This window comes from Oncorhynchus mykiss, chromosome 13 (assembly GCF_013265735.2).
Source record: "Oncorhynchus mykiss isolate Arlee chromosome 13, USDA_OmykA_1.1, whole genome shotgun sequence".
In the NCBI taxonomy this organism is placed as follows: Eukaryota; Metazoa; Chordata; class Actinopteri; order Salmoniformes; family Salmonidae; genus Oncorhynchus; species Oncorhynchus mykiss.
The window spans coordinates 49,386,339-49,411,415 of record NC_048577.1 but is presented as its reverse complement, the minus strand read 5'-3'; the positions used below and the strand labels follow the sequence as shown (position 1 = coordinate 49,411,415).

Here is a 25,077-nt window from a genome sequence, read left to right as displayed (position 1 = left end):
TCCAGGTTTGGAGATCGTTCTTGATTCGATCCAGGAGTGGAAGATAATTTTCCTTAAAAAGGCTATTCAGATCTGGTGTTATGAAGATCCCGAGGTATTGAAACCCGTGTGTTTTCCATTGGAAAGGACAAAGTGTCTTCATAGAGCTGGTGAGTGTAATATTGAGAGGGCAGACAGTGGATTTGTTAAAATTGATCTTATAACCTGAAAACTTGCCATACTGAGCAATTGTGTCTAAAATGAGAGGGAGGGATTTCTCAGGGTTGGATATGTAGAGCAAAACATCATCCGCGTAAAGCGAAATCTTGTGCTGCAGGCCACCTGCAGAAACACCCATAATACTTGGATTGCTCCTTATCAGCTCTGCCAGAGGCTCCGCCCCCAACAAGTAGAGCAGCGGGGACAGCGAGCACCCTTGTCTTGTGCCCCGTTCCAGAGGGAATCTGTCAGAGTTCAGTTCGTTAGTAGTCACCATGGCATTTGGATGAGAGTATAATGATTTGATCCATTTAATAAAATTTGGGCCCATATTGAACTTTTCTAAGACTGAAAACAGAAAGCTCCACTCCATCCTGTCAAACGCCTTCTCAGCATCCAGTGAAGCCAGCAGGACAGGGGTCTTTTGTGCGTTTACTTGATCAATAATATCAAAAAGACGGCGAATGTTATCAGAAGAGTATCTGTCACTAATAAATCCAGTTTGGTCCGCTTTTATTATTTTGGGAAGAAGAGTGTTTAGTCTTTTGGCGAGCAATTTGGTAATTATTTTATGGTCGAAATCCAACAAGCTTATGGGCCGGAAGGACGAGCAGGATAGGGGGTCCTTGTCCTTTTTTAGCAACACTGTAATGCGAGCTGTGTGCATTGAGTCTGGGAGAACTCGTTTTTGCAAAAATCCTCCAGCATTGGCATGAAGATAGGGCTGAGCTGGGGCCAAAAAGCTTTGTAGAACTCTCTGGGGAATCCATCTGGGCCTGGGGACTTATTAGGTTGCATGGAGGTAATTGCCTCCAGGATCTCCTCAGGAGTGAAGGGGGAGTTGAGATCTTCCTGGTCGGTCTCTGATAGTTTAGGTGGCGAGATTCCCTCTAGGAAAGAGTGGAGTTCTGCCTCTGTGTGTTTTCTCTCAGAGGTACATAGTTTGCAGTAAAAATCATGAAAAGTTAAATTGATCTTTTTTGGGTCATATGTGACCTCGTCCTCTGCTGTTCGGATAGCCATGATTGTACGCTCTGACTGCTCCTTTTTTAATTGATAAGCAAGCAATCTACTGGGCCTATTGCTATACTCATGGTATTTCTGTTTAGTAAAGAAAACTTTTTTTTTTATCTCCCGAGTGTAGTCCAAATTCAGTTTGGCTTTGGCTGCTTTAAGATGACTCCAGGAGGTGCTGTCTAGGGATTGTTTACGTATTTTTTCACAGCATTCCAGCTCCCTCTCAAGATCTAGCCTGTGTGCTTCCATTGCTTTTTTCTTAGAGGAGGCATATGCAATTAGATGACCTCTTAGTGTGGCTTTAGCAGCGTCCCACATTGTGGCCGGAGAAACAGGAGAGTCTTTATTGTCTTGTGTGTAGTTGTCTATCCATGTAGTTACCAATGTATGGAACTCGTCATTTGATAGCATGGAGGTGTTGAATTTCCAGCTCTTTGACCTCGGGATGTTTTTGCAGAGGTCAAAGCAGAGGTGGACAAAGGCGTGATCTGAAAGTGCTATGGGTCCGATTGTACATGTGGCTGAATTTATGAAACTCTTTGGGATAAAAATGTAATCTATACGGGAGTAGGTGTTATGGACATTAGAGTAGTATGTATAGTCCATAGATGAGCTATTATTCTCTCTCCAGATATCTATCAGTCCCATCTCTTTAGTAAGAGAGTTCAACATCTTTGCAGATCTAGGATTTGTGGTGGGGACTTGAGATGATTTGTCTAGGGTTGGGTTAAGGGTACAATTAAAATCTCCGGCCACCACGCCAAAGGAGACACAATGCTCATTGAACAGGGTTATAATTTTTGACATGAAGGCAGGAGTATCTGTGTTAGGGGCGTATATGTTTAATATAATAAAACAACATAATTGGTTGACCATATAGTTACCCAGTTATCAAAATAAATCTCCCCTCCGGATCAGATATGTTTTTGTCAATTATGAATGGAACATTTTTATGGATAAGTATGGCTGTGCCTCTACTGTTTGATTTGAAAGATGAGAAATACACCTGTCCCACCCAAGCTCTGCGGAGTTTGGCATGTTCAGCATCACAGAGGTGTGTCTCTTGTAATAGCGCAATGTCTGCTTTTTCCTTTTTTAGAGCACATAGTATCTTTTTTCGTTTTATTGCATGCCCTAGACCATGGCAGTTCCATGTCAATAGATTTAAGGTACTAGTCATCGTCATCGAGCAGTAATCGAACTTTAGTGCAAGTCATCGCTGGGTAAAAGTGGATAGTAATTACAGCTGCGTTCACATAAAAGGAAAATAAATGGTGTACATAAAATAATAATCTCTGAACACCCCAGCCGAGTTCCCAAACAACTCGACACATCCCGTTGGATCTATTACCCCCCCGCTCAGTCTCAATTCTGTGTTCCGAATAAAACAAAAACCGGGAACAGTTAGCAACGCACAACGTCTCCTTCTCCCCACCAAAGAAATGCCTCATCCTCTCCACCCCGCATTGAGTAAATAACACAGTTGCCCTCGTCCAGACCCCAGTAAAAGAGGGGAGAAAAATAAAATCAATAGCCCAGCCTACATATGCCTCTCCCAAGGGACATAGGGAACCCCAGGTAATAATAGCAACAACAAAAAAACAGGGAAATAAAAGTAGGCTGAAACATTAGTAGGCCTAGGTTAGGCTATACAGCCCATCCCTCTCAGTTAAAGGACAATAAATATAAATTGGACGGCTATAATGACATTTAGGGGGTGGATCTCTGGATATCGGCTATATGTTGTCTTACCTCCTTTAGTAATGGCATTAATCAAATTTAGTCATTGGTCTGTTTCTCATTGGCCAGGATTTTCTTTCAAAAAACGTTTTGCCTCTTCGGGAGTTTTGAAGTGTCGCAAGGCTCCCTGGTGAAGAATCCTGAGCTCGTTTGGGTATTTGAATCCCCTGAAGATGCCTCGGTCAATGGAGTATTTCTTCACTTCGTCAAATTCTCGGCGCTTTCGGCGTATTCCAGCTGACAGGTCCTGGTGTAAAGCGAGTTTGGCGTTTCCCACTGTGATGGTGTTGTTTTTCGCCGCCTGTAGGACTCGTTCCTTGTCGGTGAATCTCAGGAAACGTATGGTGATTGGGCGCGCTGGTTGTCTGGCTGCTGGTGGGGGCCTCAGTGCTCGGTGAGCTCTCTCGAGTTCTATGGGCCTGTCGGTGGGCAGGTGGAGCCACTCGGGAAGTTTGTCTTGCAGGTAGCGGATCAGTGGCATGTTTCCCTCTTCTTTTTCGCCCAGATTGAATAGAACACAATTATTCCTTCGCCCCCTGTTTTCCAGGTCCTCTGTTTTCTCTTCCATATGCTCAATTTTCTTTTTAGCATATGCTATTGTTTCCATGGCATCTGTCAATAAGTTTTCCATGGATAGGATTCGCCCCTCTGCCTCGTCCAGGCGCCCCACGTTTATGGTTATCTTGTTGTTGATGTCAGGCAAAGCGTTTTCCAGGATTGTCACCTTGCCCCCTATCGCTCTGAGCTGAGAATTAATGGCATCTAATTTAGTGTTTAGTTCTGTACGTTGGGATCTCAACTCAGAAAGGATGTCTTCGACAGAGTGCGAGGTTGGCATTCGTTGTGCCTCGTGGGGGAGCGGGTTCTCTTGCTCCTGGCTAATGGCGCTAGTTTTTTCTGAAGCTAGCTTCTTCTTGGAGGCTTTTTCCGTCGCTAATACTCGAGTCCGGGTAAAAATGTCACCTGTAGTGTCGCCTTTTGTAGCCGCCATGACTTTTTCTTGCTAAAGCTAAATGAGTGTGAACTTGGAGTGGAGGTAAGATTAGGAATTGGAAACTACTTGTGCGGAGCTCTTAGTTCATGCGGCCATCTCGTTCAAGGGTCACGTGATCCCCCCGATTTGTTTAATTCTTGATACTAGCCATCCCGGATCCGGGATCATGAATACAGCCTCAAGCTCATTACCATAACGCAACGTTAACTATTCATGAAAATCGCAAATGAAATGAAATAAATATGCTAGCTCTCAAGCTTAGCCTTCTGTTAACAACACTGTCATCTCAGATTTTCAAAATATGCTTTTCAACCATAGCAAACAAGCATTTGTGTAACAGTATTGATAGCTAGCGTAGCATTTAGCGTAGCATTCAGCGGGCAACATTTTCACAAAAACAAGAGAAGCATTCAAATAAAATAATTTACCTTTGAAGAACTTCGGATGTTTTCAATGAGGAGACTCTCAGTTAGATAGCAAATGTTCAGTTTTTCCAAAAATATTATTTGTGTAGGAGAAATCGCTCCGTTTTGTTCATCACATTTGGCTACCAAAAAAAAACGAAAATTCAGTCATCAAAACTTTTTTCCAAATTAACTCCATAATATCGACTGAAACATGGCAAACGTTGTTTAGAATCAATCCTCAAGGTGTTTTTCACATATCTCTTCGATGATATATCGTTCGTGGAAGTCTGGTTTCACCTCTGAATCACATGGAAGAATGCTTGCAGCTGAAGATTACGCACCAATTTCGACAAAGGACACCAGGCGGATCAATCTTCCAATGATATGCCTACAAATACGTCACAATGCTGCAAACACCTTGGGGAAACGACAGAAAGTGTAGGCTCATTCCTTGCGCATTCACAGCCATATAAGGAGACAATGGAAAACAGCGCCTCAAAAATGTTGCTCACTTCCTGTTTGAAGTTTCATCTTGGTTTCGCCTGTAGCATCAGTTCTGGGGCACTCACAGACAATATCTTTGCAGATTTGGAAACACCAGAGTGTTTTCTTTCCAAAGCTGTCAATTATATGCATAGTCAAGCATCTTTTCGTGACAAAATATTGCGCTTAAAACTGGAACGTTTTTCATCCAAAAATGAAATACTGCCCCCAGAGGTTCAAGAGGTTAATACTTTTTGGGTTACTAAATGATTCCATAATAGTTTTGATGTCTTCACTATTATTCTACAATGTAGAGAATAGTAAAAATGAAGAAAAACCCTTGAATGAGTAGGTGTGTCCAAACTGACTGGTACTGTACAGTCGTGGCCAAAAGTTTTGGGAATGACACAAATATGAATTTTCACAAAGTCTGCTGCCTCAGTTTGTATGATGGAAATTTGCATATACTCCAGAATGTTATGAAGAGTGACCAGATGAATTGTAATTAATTGCCAAGTCCCGTTTTGCCATGCAAATGAACTGAATCCCCAAAAAACATTTCCACTGCATTTCAGCACTGCCACAAAAGGCCCAGCTGACATCATGTCAGTGATTCTCTCTTTAACACAGGTGTGAGTGTTGACGAGGACAAATCTGGAGATCACTTGTCGTGGAAATTTCCTGTATTACCAAATCATGAGAGAGCAAACCACACACGTCAGAATTATCATAAAGTCCATCTTTAATTATATGAGCTTCACCATAGCCCCGTGACTCTCAGATCACTTCAGTGTCTATAAATTAATTCCCTGAGAGTGTCAACATAATGGCAACTGAGATCCTTTACAGCAAAGATCCACCCCCTAGTCGACATGACAAACCACAGGTCTTAGGAAAACTGCACAAAGGAAGGATTTTACTTGAGATAGGAGTATCCCATAGCCAGACAGCATTAGCTATAAATTATTGTTCAGTTTGCTCTCTTAGATGAGGTTCTACTTCTCGTTCTTGGTACAACATAGTACCAAAACATTACCTCCTCCAATGGCATATATCAATTGTCAATTATCGATACTCCCATATCAAATACAACCACTCCTGGACAAGATCACAGAGAGGAGTGACTGGCACACAGACATTGTGGAGCCAACTGACTGGTTCCCCTTTAATCACGCCATCCCTTCACATGGTATTAGAATAGTTATAGACACATTCACAGATAAGACTAACCTGAACTCTCCCCTCTCTGGGCCCCAAGTAACTGAGCCCTAGCTGAGAAGGGATAACTGCATACTGCCAACAGTATTATTCAAAAAGAAGACATTCTAATGACAATAAATAAGATAAAACATCTTATTTACAGTGCCTTGCGAAAGTATTCGGGCCCCCTTGAACTTTGCGACCTTTTGCCACATTTCAGGCTTCAAACATAAAGATATAAAACTGTATTTTTTTGTGAAGAATCAACAACAAGTGGGACACAATCATGAAGTGGAACGACATTTATTGGATATTTCAAACTTTTTGAACAAATCAAAAACTGAAAAATTGGGCGTGCAAAATTATTCAGCCCCCTTAAGTTAATACTTTGTAGCGCCACCTTTTGCTGCGATTACAGCTGTAAGTCACTTGGGGTATGTCTCTATCAGTTTTGCACATCGAGAGACTGAATTTTTTCCCATTCCTCCTTGCAAAACAGCTCGAGCTCAGTGAGGTTGGATGGAGAGCATTTGTGAACAGCAGTTTTCAGTTCTTTCCACAGATTCTCGATTGGATTCAGGTCTGGACTTTGACTTGGCCATTCTAACACCCGGATATGTATATTTTTGAACCATTCCATTGTAGATTTTGCTTTATGTTTTGGATCATTGTCTTGTTGGAAGACAAATCTCCGTCCCAGTCTCAGGTCTTTTGCAGACTCCATCAGGTTTTCTTCTAGAATGGTCCTGTATTTGGCTCCATCCATCTTCCTATCAATTTTAACCATGTTCCCTGTCCCTGCTGAAGAAAAGCAGGCCCAAACCATGATGCTGCCACCACCATGTTTGACAGTGGGGATGGTGTGTTCAGGGTGATGAGCTGTGTTGCTTTTACGCCAAACATAACGTTTTGCATTGTTGCCAAAAAGTTCAATTTTGGTTTCATCTGACCAGAGCACCTTCTTCCACATGTTTGGTGTGTCTCCCAGGTGGCTTGTGGCAAACTTTAAACGACACTTTTTATGGATATCTTTAAGAAATGGCTTTCTTCTTGCCACTCTTCCATAAAGGCCAGATTTGTGCAATATACGACTGATTGTTGTCCTATGGACAGAGTCTCCCACCTCAGCTGTAGATCTCTGCAGTTCATCCAGAGTGATCATGGGCCTCTTGGCTGCATCTCTGATCAGTCTTCTCCTTTTATGAGGTGAAAGTTTAGAGGGACGGCCAGGTCTTGGTAGATTTGCAGTGGTCTGATACTCCATCCATTTCAATATTATCGCTTGCACAGTGCTCCTTGGGATGTTTAAAGCTTGGGAAATCTTTTTGTATCCAAATCCGGCTTTAAACTTCTTCACAACAGTATCTCGGACCTGCCTGGTGTGTTCCTTGTTCTTCATGATGCTCTCTGCGCTTTTAACGGACCTCTGAGACTATCACAGTGCAGGTGCATTTATATGGAGACTTGATTACACACAGGTGGATTGTATTTATCATCATTAGTCATTTAGGTCAACATTGGATCATTCAGAGATCCTCACTGAACTTCTGGAGAGAGTTTGCTGCACTGAAAGTAAAGGGGTTGAATAATTTTGCACGCCCAATTTTTCAGTTTTTGATTTGTTAAAAAAGTTTGAAATATCCAATAAATGTCGTTCCACTTCATGATTGTGTCCCACTCGTTGTTGATTCTTCACAAAAAAATACAGTTTTATATCTTTATGTTTGAAGCCTGAAATGTGGCAAAATGTCGCAAAGTTCAAGGGGGCCGAATACTTTCGCAAGGCACTGTATCTATGTTACCTAACTAATTCTGATTCTGCTACCACACACTCTGTCATGCTGATTGAGTTTGAATAACAGATTGGAAGCTTCAAAAGGAGGATGGTGTTTGGAATCATAATTCTTCCTCTGTCAACCATGGTTACCTGCAAGGAAACGTGCCGTCATCATTGCTTTGCAGAAAAAGGTCTTCACAGGCGAGGATATTGCTGCCAGGAAGATTGCACCTAAATCAACCATTTATCGGATCATCAAGAACTTCAAGGAGTTCAATTGTTGTGAAGAAGGCTTCAGGGCGCCCAAGAAAGTCCAGCAAGCGCCAGGACCGTCTCCTTAAGTTGATTCAGCTGCGGGATCGGTGCACCACCAGTACAGAGCTTGCTCAGGAATGGCAGCAGGCAGGTGTGAGAGCATCTGCACGCACAGTGAGGTGAAGATTTTGGAGGATGGTCTGAAGGGCAGCAAAGAAGCTCCAGGAAAAACATCAGGGACAGACTGATATTCTGCAAAAGGTTGGACTGGGGTAAAGTCATTAATGTCCCGTTGGTAGGATATCCTTGATCGGAGCTCATCCATTTTGTTATCCAATGATTGCATGTTTTATGTTTTAACCCGGAAGCCAGCCACACCAATGTGTTGGAGGACACCTGGCGACCATTTCAGCGAGGATGCGCCCGGCCCGGTCACAACGAAATCTCAGCCTGCCAAACCCTCTTCTAACCCGGGCGATGCTGGGCCAATTGTGCGCCGCCTCATGGGTATTTCAGTCACAGCCAGCTGTGATACAGCCTGGGATTGAACCTGGGTCTGTAGTGATGCCTCAAGAACTGCAATGCAGTGCCTTAGACCACTGTGCCACTCAGGAGGACACCACAAATTTATTTTAACAAGCATTTGGTCCCCAAAAAAATGCGGCCCACTGTAGAATTTCAAAATCCGGATTTATCCCTCGAGCCCAAAAGTTTGCCCAACCCTGCTCTACATGGTTATAAAGCGGATTAATGTGCTTAATTTTAAGAAGTTATTTGACCACTTTAGTTGTGATACAAACCTTAACAAAACACATAGGCCTTTGGGCTAGGCTACATGAGGTGTGCGACTATGATTTGAAAAAATCGCAAAAGAAACTGTTTCTTGCGTTACAAGCTGGGCATCATTCACAAGTGATAATATATCATTCAGAAGTGATAGGCTAATATTGTCACCCATCAGACTATTCTTGATTTAATCTTGTCTTTACATATACTAAATAGCATATGTGTGAAGTTTGTTTTGATTTAGAATGGACCATTATCATGCACCTGTCTCCGAACAGGGGCAGGGGAAAAAATACATGTAATCTATGCACTTAAATAGAGAATGGAAAATGCTTTTCCCGTGGTTCCTTTTCATGCCAGCCAGGTCGACTATACTCCTGTTGTAAAGCGAAGCAGTGTGCTTAATATTAGGAAAGTTGATAAATAAATATAGTAGGCCTAGCCTATAGAAAGCTGATGAGATCCTCCTCTTTTTAATAGAGGCCATCAAAACTGTTTTCTCACATAATTGCATAGCCTATAGAAATGTTGCTCAACATGAGCTCATGGGCTCTCATGAAGTGTTTTATTTTATTTTTGATAACATTTGCATTGATGTCAGAGTGATTATAGGGACAATAGAATGCTCAGTACCAGGCAGTTAGCAAGTTTGGTAGGCTACTAATGACCATCAGCAGCATCAGAGCTTGGAGAAGCCTAGTTACCGTGACTACAGTCACATGGAATTTGACTGCGGTCATATGACTCGTGACTGCAGGTGTGACGGTAATACTGTCACTGTAATAGCCCTATGCTCTGGAGATACTGGAAGGGGAGGCGTTGGGAGGCAGGTGGGTATCGAGCGGCCCTCTGGTGATGCTGGAAGGCGTTGGGAGGCAGGGGGGTATCGAGCGGCCTCTGGTGATGCTGGAAGGGGAGGCATTGGGAGGCAGGGGGGTTTTGAGCGGCCCTCTGGTGATGCTGGAAGGGTAGGCGTTGGGAGGCAGGGGGGTATCGAGCGGCCCTCTGCGCGGCCTGACACTGATGATGACCTTGGCCTCTGGTACTAATGGAAGTAGAGGGCAGCAGAGGTCTCTCTCTCTCAGTCTGTCTGTCTGTCTGTCTGTCTGTCTGTCTGTCTGCCTGTCTGTCTGTCTGTCTGCCTGTCTGTTTGTCTGCCCTCCACTATCTCCTTTATGTTTGTTGGTGTCTACAAGGTGTCAGTCATTATCTTCCATCACCTCTCTCATCTATCTCTCTGGTTCTTCCCCTTCTCCTTTTCTCCACCTCCAGTCCATTCTCTCTACATGTTGTTCTTACTGTATCCCTGTATCGTTTGAAGAGCTACAATGTTCTGAACAAGGACAATCTCCACCATGACATAATGGTCTGTTTTTAGGTCAAACAGATCGTTATCACTGCAAGAGCACATTACAGAGGCTAACTACTAAACAAGTATCCATTGGTCAAAATAAATGGTCTGAAAAAGCAGTCAACGTGGCAGTTACCTTATCTATTATGAGTACAGAATACATGTAGGATTTTGCCTGGGTTACGTCTCGTTACACAACTGAGCTTCTTGGTAATCCCCTCTTTTATAATTGAATTTCGATTTGCGCCTTACTAAAAGAGGGAAATAATCCCTGTCATTGATCTTTGCTGGTATTGATTAGTCTGCGTAAGATTAAGCACATTATGTGATTGACTGTCCCTCTTCCGTAGAAGAGGGACAGATGGTGAATGACAGTCAGTGAGAGAGACAGACCCTACATCTCCCCCTACTGCGCCCCCTGTCTCTGACTAAGTCTGTAGGGTAGAACAATTCTTACTAGAATAACTCCAGACAACAGGAGGTTGGGGGCACCTTAATTGGGGAGGATGGGCTCGTGCTAATGGCTGGAGTGGGATTGATGGAATGGTATCAAATACATCAAACACATGGTTGAATAACATTGCATTCGCTCCGTTCCAGCCATTGTTATGAGCCGTCCTCCCCTCAGTAGCCTCCACTGCTCCAGACGTTACCTACGGATATTGTTTATGTTTTTCTAAATTAAAACATGCTGCATGATTCTGCGTATACTGTATTTGTTTGTGTTAGCTATAGGTTTGTGTGCATATGTGTGTTTGTGTGTGTGTCTCAGTTTGTGTCTGAGTGTACTGTATGTATGTATGTATTTGTATGTGAGTGTGTGTGTGAGTCTGTGTGTGTGTGTGTTGTGCATACTGTATTAGCAGCAGTGTTGCCGCGGGGCTCCAGCTGTGAAGGCTGGGCTGCCGGGTGCAGAGGGAGAGGGAGAGTTTTCTCCCGCCCTCTCTTCCAGCCACACTCCTCAACATGAGCCTGAAACAGAAACTCCAACCTGTGAGTACTCCAACTCTACTCTCTCACTCCCTATTCTCTTCTTTCTTTCTCTTCCTGTCTCACTCCTGTCCTTTTCTGCCTCTCCTCTTACCCTCATGGTCATCTGGTGGTTCGTAGCAGGCTACCTAGCTCCATCCTCCGTATTGACAGTGAGGCAGGGACAGTGACGGATGTTGTTAGTCCTGTTGTCACCTTGTTGTCGTCATAATTTGTCTTGTGTCACTTGTCGCCCACTTTTTTTTCATAGGTGATAAATATGTTGATGTTTTGTGGGCTCCAGGGTACTTGTTGGTCTCTGGAATTTGGAATGTTCATTTGATTAGCATGAATCAAATTTGATTTTGTTCTGAAAATGATTATTCTAATTTAAAGAGAACAGTTCACAGTACCTTAGTGGTGTTTGTTTTGGTGTATGAAACTAAACTTGTGTCAGAGGTTTTTAATTTCAGACTGGATTGTTACTGAAGTATTAACATAGTTAGGTGTTCTTTATGCAAATAGCTAGTGTTTGTTTTTAATCTTTAAAAAGGTATTTGTTGTATTCTATGTCAGATGTCATTGTATTTTCCAATAAGGACTGTTAACTGTTATAAGCCCTGAGTGGTTTGGGTAAAACATTGTGGTGCAGACAGCATGGATCTTATTCAGGCTGTCATTATGAAACAGGACTGGAAATGATGTCAATAATCTGAAATTACCCAGATGAGTGAATCTGGGTAACACACACGCACACTGCCCATCCCTCAGCTTGCTCCCACAGGTTCATCATGTTAGATGTTAAACTCAGTCCTCAGGGGGAGAATCCTGATCATTGGTACGAGAGCGCATCGGTCAGAGAAAGAGCACAGTGACACGTGGAATCACAAGCCTCATTTAGCCACAAACATTGGTAGCAATAAGGCCTAAGGTCCTGAGCCCGATGTAGCCCCCAGCAGTCAGGTCTCCTTTCATACGGTATGTAGCAAACAGTACTGCAGGTGTACAATCTTCATTTCATCATCCTGTTGCAGGAGAACTTTCCTGCAATGCAGAAAATGTAAAGCGTGTTGTGTATTTGAGGTTTAAAAAGGCTTCTGAAGTTTATAATTTCCACTTTGAAATGCCATTCATTATAATCCACATAATAATTCACATTTCCTGTTGCTGCAGAGTTATTTTCCTGCTGTATCGAACTGGCTAAAATGAAGATCCTACATCTGTACAGTACTTTAAATGCTCTGCTATGAGAGGTTCTGCAGTGCATTTTGACATCCCCAGTCTTCAGTCAATCGTTTCAGTTTGTTGTTTCAAATTGTTTATTCAGGGTAAGAAATGCATTAACTGAACTATCCATTTAATTAAAGCTCAGTCCTACTATTCCCAGTATTAGATTAGTTTACTGACTACTGGAGCAGCACCCCCTGGACTGGATGAGAGTTGGGTCATAGAGTGGTAAGTGGGCAGTGTGTAGTCTGGATGGGAATCGATAGGAGACTAACCATGTGGTGTCATTTTACCACCTCTAGGACTGACTGTATGTGGGGACTTTAGCCTTACAGGTTTGTTCTCTTACTTTGAGTCTGAACATCTTTTCCATTTAAGAATCAAAGCTGTGAGGGCTGAGAGAGGTCAGATGTTCTGGAAAAATGTGGAAATTGTCATAAGAAGCTTTCACCTTGTACTCAGGTTATTTAGTAGGGAAAAAACCTTGTAGCACTGAACATGCCACATTTAATGTACCTCTATTTTGTGATCCAGCTAAGTAGGGATATTGGAGAGGGTTGGCAGCAAGGGCACCCTGGTACTGCTGTGTGTTTTTACAGATTATTCTGTCACCATGGCTATGTTCATAGTTATGCAAACTATACATGCAAAGTAGGATGAGCCAGTGGAGGTTCCACCAGCCTAGCCTGCAGAACATGTTGACTGTGGAGGTTACACCAGCCTAGCCTGTAGAACATGTTGACTGTGGAGGTTACACCAGCCCAGCCTGCTGACTGTAGAGGTTCCACCAGCCCAGCCTGCAGCACATGTTGACTGTAGAGGTTCCACCAGCCCAGCCTGCAGCACATGTTGATCAGGGAGGTTCCACCAGCCCAGCCTGCTGACTGTAGAGGTTCCACCAGCCCAGCCTGCAGCACATGTTGACTGTGGAGGTTCCACCAGCCCAGCCTGCAGCACATGTTGATCAGGGAGGTTCCACCAGCCCAGCCTGCTGACTGTAGAGGTTCCACCAGCCCAGCCTGCAGCACATGTTGACTGTAGAGGTTCCACCAGCCCAGCCTGCAGAACATGTTGACTGTGGTGGTTCCACCAGCCTAGCCTGCAGAACATGTTGACTGTGGTGGTTCCACCAGCCCAGCCTGCAGAACATGTTGACTGTGGTGGTTCCACCAGCCTAGCCTGCAGCACATGTTGACTCAGTTTCCACCAGCAAAGGCTGCAGGTTCCACCAGCCCAGCCTGCAGCACATGTTGACTGTGGTGGTTCCACCAGCCTAGCCTGCAGAACATGTTGACTGTGGTGGTTCCACCAGCCCAGCCTGCAGAACATGTTGACTGTGGTGGTTCCACCAGCCTAGCCTGCAGCACATGTTGACTCAGTTTCCACCAGCCCAGCCTGCAGGTTCCACCAGCCCAGCCTGCAGCACATGTTGACTGTGGTGGTTCCACCAGCCTAGTGTGCAGCACATGTTTATCAGGGAGGTTGCACCAGCCCAGCCTGCAGCACATGTTGATTAGGGAGGTTGCACCAGCCTAGTGTGCAGCACATGTTTATCAGGGAGGTTGCACCAGCCTAACCTGCAGCACATGTTAACTGTCATGAATCTTGAGTGAGACAACAACAGAGTTTATTTATTTTCTATTGAACCTTTATTTAAATAGGCAAGTCAGTTAAGAACAAATTGTTATTTACAATGACAGCCTACCCCGGTCAAACCCAGACGACGTTGGGCCAATTGTGCGGCGCCCTATGGGACTCCCAATCACATCCGGATGCGATACAGCCTGGAATCGAACCAGGGATTGTAGTGACTTCTCTTGCACTGAGATGCAGGGCCTTAGACCGCTGCACCATTCGGGAGCCCATATGGGTGATATCAGAGAGCACATTGTGCACCATTGTCTGCCTATGTCCAGAGCTGTAAAAATACTTGAAAGTACTACATAAGTAATTTCTTGGGGTATCTGTACTTTACTTTACTATTTATATTTTTTACAACTTTTTTTTTTTTTTCAAAAGAAAATTATGTACTTTTTACTCTATACATTTTCCCTGACACCGAAAAGTACTCATTACATTTTGAATGGTTAGCAGGACAGGAAAATTGTCTAATTTACACACTTATCAAGAGAACATCCCTGGTCATCCATACAGCCTCTACGTCAAGCACACAGACAGTTTTGACCAATACTGCCCTCCTACACAAGCACTCACAAAAGGTGTTAGTGAAAATGAACCAAAATCACCCAGCTCTTTGCAACAACCCCTGTCGATTTGCTTGTAAATTAGGGCACTTACCCTGCTCTGCCATTGGCCGAGGGACAGTGCAGGGGGTCACATGGTGTGGCAGGTGAGCTGCAGCAGGGTCTTTTAAAAGGCCAGTGAGCGGGGTGGGGCGGGGGATAAGGGTACAGACAGCCAGGCAGCCAGAGAGGGTCCACTCCCCAGCAGTGGTCTGTTAGAGCTGGGCACATAGGCACTGGGCCACTGGGTAGCTGATCTGGAGCATTGTGCTGGACATAGTGGGCTAGGATGGAGCAGGGGAGGACCAATATGTTCCGGGGGAGACAGGGTGGGTTGCTGGGGAATTTGAGGGGGACCAGGGTGTCGTGCTCCTCCTCCTCCTGCTGCTGCTGTGGTCGGGACCAGGATAGACTGGAGCTCCTGGATATGGAGGCTCTCATCGTTGTACCGGTTAGTAGGAGCACTAGGCTCAGACTGATTGAAATGGTCTATGTGAGTGTGATCTCTGATTGAAATGGTCTATGTGAGTGTGATCTATGTGAGTGTGTGATAGGTTATTGTCGTCCATTCAGGTACTGTGGTTTCGGTGATGGTGTGTGAGGAAAATATACATTTTTAGGTAATATTATGGTCTGCCGTCACTATGAGAACACAATCAATCCTCTCTGTATTTCAATTTGCTTTACTTACCTTTAATTATAGTTGATTTGGTTCCTACTTGGCTGTACTGACTGTGTTGAACACTCAGAAATCAGACCCCCGTCAACCATGTAGATATTTGTCTTGTGAAAAGCTGTGCTTCGGCTTCTACATTGTTTGTGTTGAGTCCTTTGAGACAGATATTGTTTATACTCCAGGACATAATTGTCTTCATGACAACATGACTGGCTAGCTGTGAGACTGAGGGATGTTTGTGTGAACATTTACACTCATTGCATTGTATTACACACACGCACGCACGCACGCGCACACACACACACACACACACACACACACACATTAATTCTCCCTCTTTGTCACTCACTCTGGAATACACATGAACTCTTTTTTTTGCTGCTGCTGTTCTAGTTGTGCTGAGGTGATAGACATGTGGGTTGAAGGCCCGCGGTGTCAGACACAGTAGGTAGTTAGACAAAACACAGTTGCTCCCCTTCCTTCCCCCAAAGGGCACAACAAAGACAATATCAGGTCCTGTTCTGCTCCTCTCTTCTGAACTGTCTTCTGCTCTGGTTCCCTGAACCCATGTCCCTCGGGTTTCTCGGCACAGTTCTCTGACATGACTCACTCTCTTTCCCATTTCTTATACTGCTTCCCATTTTGCTAAGGCTGTTTGGCTTATCATCTCATATTCTTGGGGTTCTAATCAAGGCCTTTTCAGCAGGGTGGTGAGGGGCCATTGTAAAGATATTCCGTTTAAATTATGTTTCACTTTTACTGCCCATGATTAATCTAGATTCAGTAGGACTCTCTGACCATCTCTGCCCTCTCCCCGTTTAGGTACTGTCCCTAGGGGCTGATGTCCTGCCAGAGTACAAGCTCCAGGCGCCTCGCATCCACAAGTGGACCATCCTCCACTACAGTCCCTTCAAGGCGGTGTGGGACTGGGTCATCCTCCTGTTGGTCATCTACACGGCCGTCTTTACCCCCTACTCCGCTGCCTTCCTGCTCAACGAGATGGAGGACGAGCTCCGGCGCTCCTGTGGCTACACCTGCAACCCCCTCAACGTGGTGGATCTGGTGGTGGACGTCATGTTTATCGTGGACATTCTCATCAACTTCCGGACCACATATGTCAATCACAATGACGAGGTGGTCAGCCACCCGGGGCGCATCGCCCAGCATTACTTCAAAGGCTGGTTCCTCATTGATATAGTGGCAGCCATCCCCTTTGACCTGCTCATATTCCGCTCTGGCTCTGATGAGGTGAGATGCATGGAGAAGGTGGATCATTTACATCTATGTGTAGTAATGGTCCTTTTTTTGCAGTGTTGGTCAGTGTACCAATTCAACAAAGACTCTCTCATAAATCTTCTTGTTCTTTCATATGAATTGCTTTATTTGTACTTTGAACCTCTCTCCTCTCAGCCCCAGACAACCACTCTGATTGGCTTGCTGAAGACTGCTCGGCTGCTGCGATTGGTGCGTGTGGCGCGGAAGCTGGACCGCTACTCAGAATACGGCGCCGCCGTTCTCTTCCTCCTCATGTGCACCTTTGCCCTCATTGCCCATTGGCTGGCCTGTATCTGGTACGCCATCGGCAATGCGGAGCGCACCAACTCGGCCCGCATCGGAGGCATGAAGATCGGCTGGCTGGACAACCTGGCTGAACAGATTGGTAAACCATACAACGACACAGACCCTGCCTCCGGCCCCTCCACCAAGGATAAATACGTCACAGCGCTTTACTTTACCTTCAGCAGCTTGACCAGCGTGGGCTTCGGCAACGTTTCCCCCAACACCAACCCTGAGAAGATCTTCTCCATCTGCATCATGCTAATCGGCTGTGAGTACATCACCAGTGTGTCTGAGTACGTCACCAGTGTGTCTGAGTACATCACCAGTGTGTCTGAGTACGTCACCAGTGTGTCTGAGTACATCACCAGTGTGTCTGAGTACGTCACCAGTGTGTCTGAGTACGTCACCAGTGTGTCTGAGTACGTCACCAGTGTGTCTGAGTACGTCACCAGTGTGTCTGAGTACGTCACCAGTGTGTCTGTATTGTGTCTGTGTGTCCAGAGTGTTCATATGCATTGCTGCATTACTTTAAGTGTAGTACCACCTATCATTTTAGGTGGATGTCACTGACATGCCTCTCTGTCGTCTCCTGTAGCTCTGATGTACGCCAGTATCTTTGGTAACGTGTCGGCTATCATCCAGAGGCTGTACTCCGGCACGGCCCGTTACCACACCCAGATGCTGCGTGTCAAAGAGTTCATCCGCTTCCACCAGATCCCAGAGGGACTACGCCAGAGACTGGAGGAATACTTCCAACATGCCTGGTCCTATACCAATGGCATCGACATGAACGCTGTGAGTCACTCTCAAACACACATTCATATACAGCCAAACACACACACACATCCATACGCACGCGAAAAACACACATTCATATACAGCCAAACACACACACATTCATATACAGCCAAACACACACACATTCATATACAGCCAAACACACACACATTCATATACAGCCAAACACACACACATTCATATACAGCCAAACACACACACATTCATATACAGCCAAACACACACACATTCATATACAGCCAAACACACACACATTCATATACAGCCAAACACACACACATTCATATACAGCCAAACACACACACATTCATATACAGCCAAACACACACACATTCATATACAGCCAAACACACACACATTCATATACAGCCAAACACACACACATTCATATACAGCCAAACACACACACATTCATATACAGCCAAACACACACACATTCATATACAGCCAAACACACACACATTCATATACAGCCAAACACACACACATTCATATACAGCCAAACACACACACACATCCATACGCACGGGAAAAACACACACGTTCATATTCACTCTCAAACACACATTCATATACAGCCAAACACACACACATCCATACGCACGGGAAAAACACACACGTTCATATTCACACGAAAAACACGTATTCCTACTTGCCACCTGAGTTTTTCCGTCATTGGGTGCTCAGACAGGGAGACCTAACAGTGGAAATGATGTGCGTCATATCCTTTGTGTTAGTAGATAGATAGCGTCCTGCTGGTTGCAGAGAAGAGAAAAGCATTAGCCCTCTAACACCACAGGAACATGACGTAGCAGAGAGCACGCCTGTCAATTCAATCTGAACAGAGTTGATCACATAGACACTGTGTGTGTGCATGTGTCCCCTTGTCAATAGTGAGCATCAACTGAAACCGCTCTCCCCCCACTCGCTCTCTTTCTCTGTTTCTCTCTCTCTCTCTCTGGCTCTCTCTCACTCTGTGTCTCTCTCTCTCTCTCTTCTCTCTTTCTCCCTTTCCCATTTCTCTAGGTGCTGAAGGGTTTCCCTGAGTGTCTGCAGGCTGATATCTGCCTCCACCTGAACCGCTGTCTGCTCCAGAACTGCAGGGCCTTCAAGGGGGCCAGTAACGGCTGTCTGCGGGCGCTGGCCATGAGGTTTAAGACCACCCACGCCCCTCCGGGCGACACCCTGGTCCACATGGGAGACGTCCTCTCAGCTCTCTACTTCATCTCTAGAGGGTCCATAGAGATTCTGAGAGACGATGTGGTGGTGGCCATACTGGGTAGGCTGAAGGGTGGTTGTGGTTACTGGGTAGGCTGAAGGGTGGTGGTGGTTACTGGGTAGGCTGAAGGGTGGTTGTGGTTACTGGGTAGGCTGAAGGGTGGTTGTGGTTACTGGGTAGGCTGAAGGGTGGTGGTGGTTACTGGGTATGCTGAAGGGTGGTTGTGGTTACTGGGTAGGCTGAAGGGTGGTTGTGGTTACTGGGTAGGCTGAAGGGTGATGGTGGTTACTGGGTAGGCTGAAGGGTGGTGGTGGTTACTGGGTAGGCTGAAGGATGGGTGTGTTTACTGGGTAGGCTGAAGGGTGGTGGTGGTTACTGGGTAGGCTGAAGGGTGGTGGTGGCCATACTTGGTAGGCTGAAGGGTGGTGGTGATTACTGGGTAGGCTGAAGGGTGGTGGTGGCCATACTGGGTAGGCTGAAGGGTGGTGGTGGTTACTGGGTAGGCTGAAGGTTACTGGGTAGGCTGAAGGGTGGTTGTGGTTACTGGGTAGGCTGAAGGGTGGTGGTGGTTACTGGGTAGGCTGAAGGGTGGTGGTGGCCATACTTGGTAGACTGAAGGGTGGTGGTGGCCATACTTGGTAGGCTGAAGGGTGGTGGTGATTACTGGGTAGGCTGAAGGGTGGTGGTGGCCATACTTGGTAGGCTGAAGGGTGGTGGTGGTTACTGGGTAGGCTGAAGGGTGGTGGTGGTTACTGGGTAAGCTGAAGGGTGGTTGTGGCCATACTGCGTAGGCTGAAGGGTGGTGGTGGCCATACTGGGTAGGCTGAAGGGTTGGTGATTACTGGGTAGGCTGAAGGGTGGTGTAGGCCATACTTGGTAGGCTGAAGGGTGGTTGTGGTTACTGGGTAGGCTGAAGGGTGGTTGTGGTTACTGGGTAGGCTGAAGGGTGTTTGTGGTTACTGGGTAGGCTGAAGGGTGGTGGTGGTGGTTACTGGGTAGGCTGAAGGGTGGTGGTGGTTACTGGGTAGGCTGAAGGGTGGTGGTCATTCTTCCCTTTCAAGCTTATGTGGTTTAGTGCATCCTCTGTCTGTTTGCCTGTCTCTGTCTGTCTGTCTCTCTCTCCCTCTCTCTCTCTCGCTCCCTCTCTCACACTCACACACATCCACACACACACTGCTGTGTTGTGGTGTGCTGTTTAGCCAGAGGTGTTTGGGCACGGCTCCACTTCCATTCCACAGTGTCATTGATTACCGATCACCCGATTGCTCAGACCCACTCTCTCTATGCTAGCCTGTCTCGCTTTGATTCGTCTCCCCTCTGCATTTAAGTGGACACAAAGTCAGGCCTAACTGGAATAATGTAGAGCATTAGTGTTATTGTTCTACTCTCTGAAAAATCTAGAAATAATCCAGAAGAAATTATCTATCAGGGTAGTCTTGTAGACGGAGGCTTTCACTTCCCCTGGTGGTGTACAGTGGGGCAAAAAAGTATTTAGTCAGCCACCAATTGTGCAAGTTCTCCCACTTAAAAAGATGAGAGAGGCCTGTAATTTTCATCATAGATACACTTCAACTATGACAGACACAATGATACAAGTTTTTTTTTTAAATCACATTGTAGGATTTTTCATTAATTTATTTGCAAATTATGGTGGAAAATAAGTATTTGGTCACCTACAAACAAGCAAGATTTCTGGCTCTCACAGACCTGTAACTTCTTCTTTAAGAGGCTCCTCTGTCCTCCACTCGTTGCCTCTCTCATCTTTTTAAGTGGGAGAACTTGCACAATTGGTGGCTGACTAAATACTTTTTTGCCCCACTGTATGTAAGTGAGCTTATGAGTGTTTTTAATGCTTATGTTGTCCAATTCGTTTTTTGTTCAAACATTGCTTTCTCCATTGTCCTTTTCCTCTTCACCTGTGTCACACCTTTCAACATCTCTCCATTCTCTCTCTCTCTCTCTCTCGTTCTCTCCGTAGGTCAGAATGATATCTTCGGGGAACCCATCTATCTTTTTGGGCGTCCAGGGAAGTCGAGTGCAGACGTCAGGGCTTTGACCTACTGTGACCTCCATAGGATCCTGAGGGAGGACCTGCTGGAGGTGCTGGACATGTACCCAGACTTCTCTGACTGCTTCTGGACCAACCTGGAGATCACCTTTAACCTCCGAGATGTGAGTACCATCAAGGGGGGACAGAGAGCACCCTCTCCAACCACTAGTAGGTACTGTCCATGTTGGGCCGGTTTCCTGGACACAGACTGTGTAGTCTTGGACTAAAAATTCATTCTCAATGGAGAATCTCCTTTGAATGGGCTTTTTAGCCCAGGACTAGTCTTAATTTGTGTCTGGGAAACCAGCCCTTAGTCATAAAGAGAACTTAGCACAAGGTCAATGAGTTTTAGTTAGACAAACTAATGCAAAAGCATTACTTCTTGAATATTTCGTGTGTATAAAGCTGATGATTGATGAGGTGTGTATAATGTGTTGTAAAGTGTGAGTTGTTTTTTGTTGAGTTACTGAATCTGATGTGTATTAGGTAGATAGAATGAACCAGGCACCTCCCAGTGAGGATTCTGAATGTGGATACCGACGGCCGCGTCCACGACGCACGAGAAACCGGCCTGGTGAGTGTGTGTGGTTCTGCTCATTATGTCCTCCTGGGTTTCTTATACATTGTTAAAAGTTGAAGTAGTGTTACTATCAATGATATGTCTAAAGCTGTGGTAATCATTGTACCTGTCCTGGTTGTGTGTAGACGGCATGGACCGTGAGGACTCATTTCCAGACCAGTCGTGTCCTTTGGGGAACCACAGCGGCCCGGACACAAGCTCCCACTGGGAGGGCATGTGTAGCAGCGCCAGCGCCTGCTCTCAGTCCAGTGACGATGAGATGAAGCCCCTGGGACATAGCAAAGCAGAGCTGTACCCCTCTGTGGACGACACCGATGACTACCCCCCTGCTGTGATCAGCCTGCTGCCTCCCAGTGGACCCTCAGCCGGCATGGGGCCGCCCCTGGACCGAGGAAGTCACCAATACACAGGTAAAGAGAGACTGAGATATAGATACACAGTATTACGCATGAACTACTAAGATCAGTGGACTGTAATATGTTATAACCTGCATCAAAGCATTCCCACAGGCATATCTGCTCTTTCATCCCAGCTGCAGCCCCCATCAACATGCCAGGCCCAGGGGTGTATGGGTATTGGCCTGACCGGAGGACCAGTCAGTTGTCAGATCCCCAGCGGCGCTGCTCCTCAGTCAGGGGCACATACCACTCTCCTCCCTGTGCACAGAACAGGCCCAATGACCTGGAGTCCAGAGTGGAGCTGCTACAGTCCCAGCTCCACAGGTATAGAGGAGATGAGAGAAGAGAGGAAAAGTGAGGAGAGGAGAGAAGAGGAGGGGAAAAGGGATAACAGGAAAGGAGAGGAGGGGAAAGGGATGACAAGAAAGGAGATGAGGGGTAACGGGATGACAGGAATGGAGAGGAGGGGTAAAGGGATGACAGGAAAGGAAAGGAGGGGAAAAGGGATGACAGGAAAGGAGAGGAGGGGAAAAGGGATGACAGGAAAGGAGAGGAGGGGAGGGGAAAAAGGATGACAGGAAAGGAGAGGAAAAGTGACGAGGGCACAGCAAAGGGGATCTTTAGAAAGGAACTGTGAGGAGAGGAGAGGAGAGGAGAGGAGAGGAGAGGAGAGGAGAGGAGAGGATTTACAGACAGGTAAAGGAAGATAATAATTGGAGAAGAAGCCAAAATAAATAATGGAGGAAGACCAAGAAATGAATGAGAGAGATCACAGAGGAAGAAATGATTGAGAGAGATCACAGAGGAAGAAATTATTGACTTTATTCATCTATTCCTCTCCCACCCTGCCTCCATCCTTGGCCCTGCCCAGACTGGAGACTCGGATGACTGCAGACATCCACGTGATCCTGCAGCTGCTCCAAAGGCAGATAACCCCAGTGCCCCCGGCCTACAGCACTGTGTTGCCCAGCCCTCACCCTGCTCACCCCACCACCCTGTACAGCACAGCAGCCCCCATCATCCACACTGTCCCCTCCATGCCCCCAATCAAGATTGACAGCATGCCTTCGCCACTGCAGGTGGGTACTGGTATAGTGTACAGATAGTACAGTATATATCAGTTTTTGCTTGCTACAATGCTCTGTCCTCGAAGAGCTAAATGATATTGTGAAACAGTGGGCTGATAAAATGAGTGAGAGCGAGGTATTGGTATTAAAGGTTGTCCAGTATACTGAGTTACTGAATCGCTTTTGTGCTTCACCTCTCTACCCCCTGTTTCTTTCTTTGCAGAGCCCGGACTCAGAGAAGCACAAGTCCAAGGACTCCTCTGATGACACCATGTCCATGTCCCCTGAGACAGAGCCCCTTCCAGGGTCCTCCATGGGCTTCAGCCTCCCCCATGTCTCCTGCCAAACCCTGGGGCCCTCTGGACTGCTGTGTGGCAGCCTGCGTTTCCCCTCCCTCCCTGACAACCTGGAGACCTCCACAGAGGGGCAGGAGATTCAGAGGCACATTTCTGACCCCATCCTGCCAGGCAGCTAAAACCCTCTGACCTTTAACCTTAAACCTGATCATCCCTCACTCCTAGCACCCCCTGCACCACCACAGGAGGACAATCATATGTTGGCAGAGTCACTTCTCTAATCGTCAAATCTCTCATTCCTCCTCTCCAATCCCCACCCAACCCCCTAACCTGTACCATGCTGCTGATCAACGTGGGTTGCCTTCCACATAGCTGAGAGGAGGTTCTATGGAGGGCCCCCACTCACTGACTCACAGTGCCCGGGGCTGGGGCACCTCTGGTCCTGTGTGACAAACAACCTCTCCTCTCTATCAGGGTCTAGGGCATTATTGAGAGGGGTTTAGGATTTCTGCAACCCAGACCCCACAAAGCCTGGTGGCCTGGCACTGCCTATGGAGATCTGATATGAAACTGGGCTGACTAGAAGCACACGTACACACACGTCACACGGACACTAACAATAACCCCAAGCCCCCTTTTCCCTGGATCTCAAAGCTGTAGTATTGTCATTCCTCTCTCCTTTGCCTTTTGTTAAGTGATGGTCCTTTTATGCCATGGTCCTTTTTGTTGGGAGATAAGAATTTGGCCAAAAATACATATAACTGTGTGTACTGTATGTTTACACTGTAGAGGAACTGCACATTCAGGCTCAGTGCTGTTTATAGGTTGAACTGAAACGTATTTTTATAGTATCATGAGGATCTTACCGTCAATCTGGAAACCTAATAGTTATGAACGCACACATGTATTTCTTTCACACTATTTCTATGTTGGTGTAACATATTATCAACAGATGATATAAAGAGATGGTATGAATGCCATCTAAATACTGTTTATGTCTGTATGGTAGGAATGACTACTGTAAAAGTGGCCATTTTGAATACAGTAATTCTACTCTCATGTTCTACCAATCATATGACTTAATGGAAAGCAATATTTGTTAACATGAAGTGACATGTCTCATTATTGAGTCAACATTGTCAGGGGTCATGAGAACAGATAATTGACATGGGAAAAAAGCAGACAGTTTTCTCATCTCTTTTATGCTCTGGTTATGTAGCACTTGTGAAGCATTATAAACACCTTTCATGTATACAGCCATTACTGCTTTGCTTGGGTCATCATGTTTGTGTATGTCTATATATCTGTTCTGTTTCACAGGACTGTTGTTACACCAAGGATGCATCATCTCTTTTTCAGGTGTGTGTGTGTGTGTGTGTGTGTGTGTGTGTGTGTGTGTGTGTGTGTGTGTGTGTGTGTGTGTGTGTGTGTGTGTGTGTGTGTGTGTGTGTGTGTGTGTGTGTGTGTGTGTGTGTGTGTGCAATGTTTGTTGACTATGTTTGAGTAAGTGACATGGTCACATATTTAACATCACCCTTCTGAAAGGCCGGGATTCAATCTGATTCTACAAGACAATGTTCCTGCTTTTGAAGAGACCACATTAACAGTAAACGCTGCATATGTCGGCTCAATCGGAAATTACGTTCAAGTGGTGCATTGTCCAAATCTGAAATCAGATTGAATCCTGGCCCAAATGTGTGTAATGACTCAAGGTGCCAAAGTTAGTGGATGTTTGATGCCCACCTGGGAGGAAGTGATGTGGATGGAATCTGCCAATCAAGTGATG

The 25,077-nt window shown here is 45.8% G+C and overlaps 1 protein-coding gene across 1 annotated transcript in view; it reads left to right on the top strand.

Annotated features, from left to right (window-relative positions):
• The window catches only part of kcnh2 (potassium voltage-gated channel, subfamily H (eag-related), member 2), a gene marked incomplete at its 3' end in the record, with an annotated part of 41,194 nt that extends 17,936 nt beyond the window's left edge, over positions 1-23,258 (top strand). Inside the window, 11 exon segments of the mRNA NM_001124676.1 lie at positions 16,146-16,571; positions 16,734-17,151; positions 17,479-17,678; positions 18,708-18,960; positions 20,879-21,072; positions 21,437-21,524; positions 21,656-21,940; positions 22,063-22,252; positions 22,800-23,007; positions 23,219-23,254; positions 23,256-23,258. Of these exon segments, the coding sequence (NP_001118148.1) occupies positions 16,146-16,571; positions 16,734-17,151; positions 17,479-17,678; positions 18,708-18,960; positions 20,879-21,072; positions 21,437-21,524; positions 21,656-21,940; positions 22,063-22,252; positions 22,800-23,007; positions 23,219-23,254; positions 23,256-23,258 (2,301 nt within the window).
• Between the last annotated feature and the right edge of the window lie 1,819 nt (positions 23,259-25,077).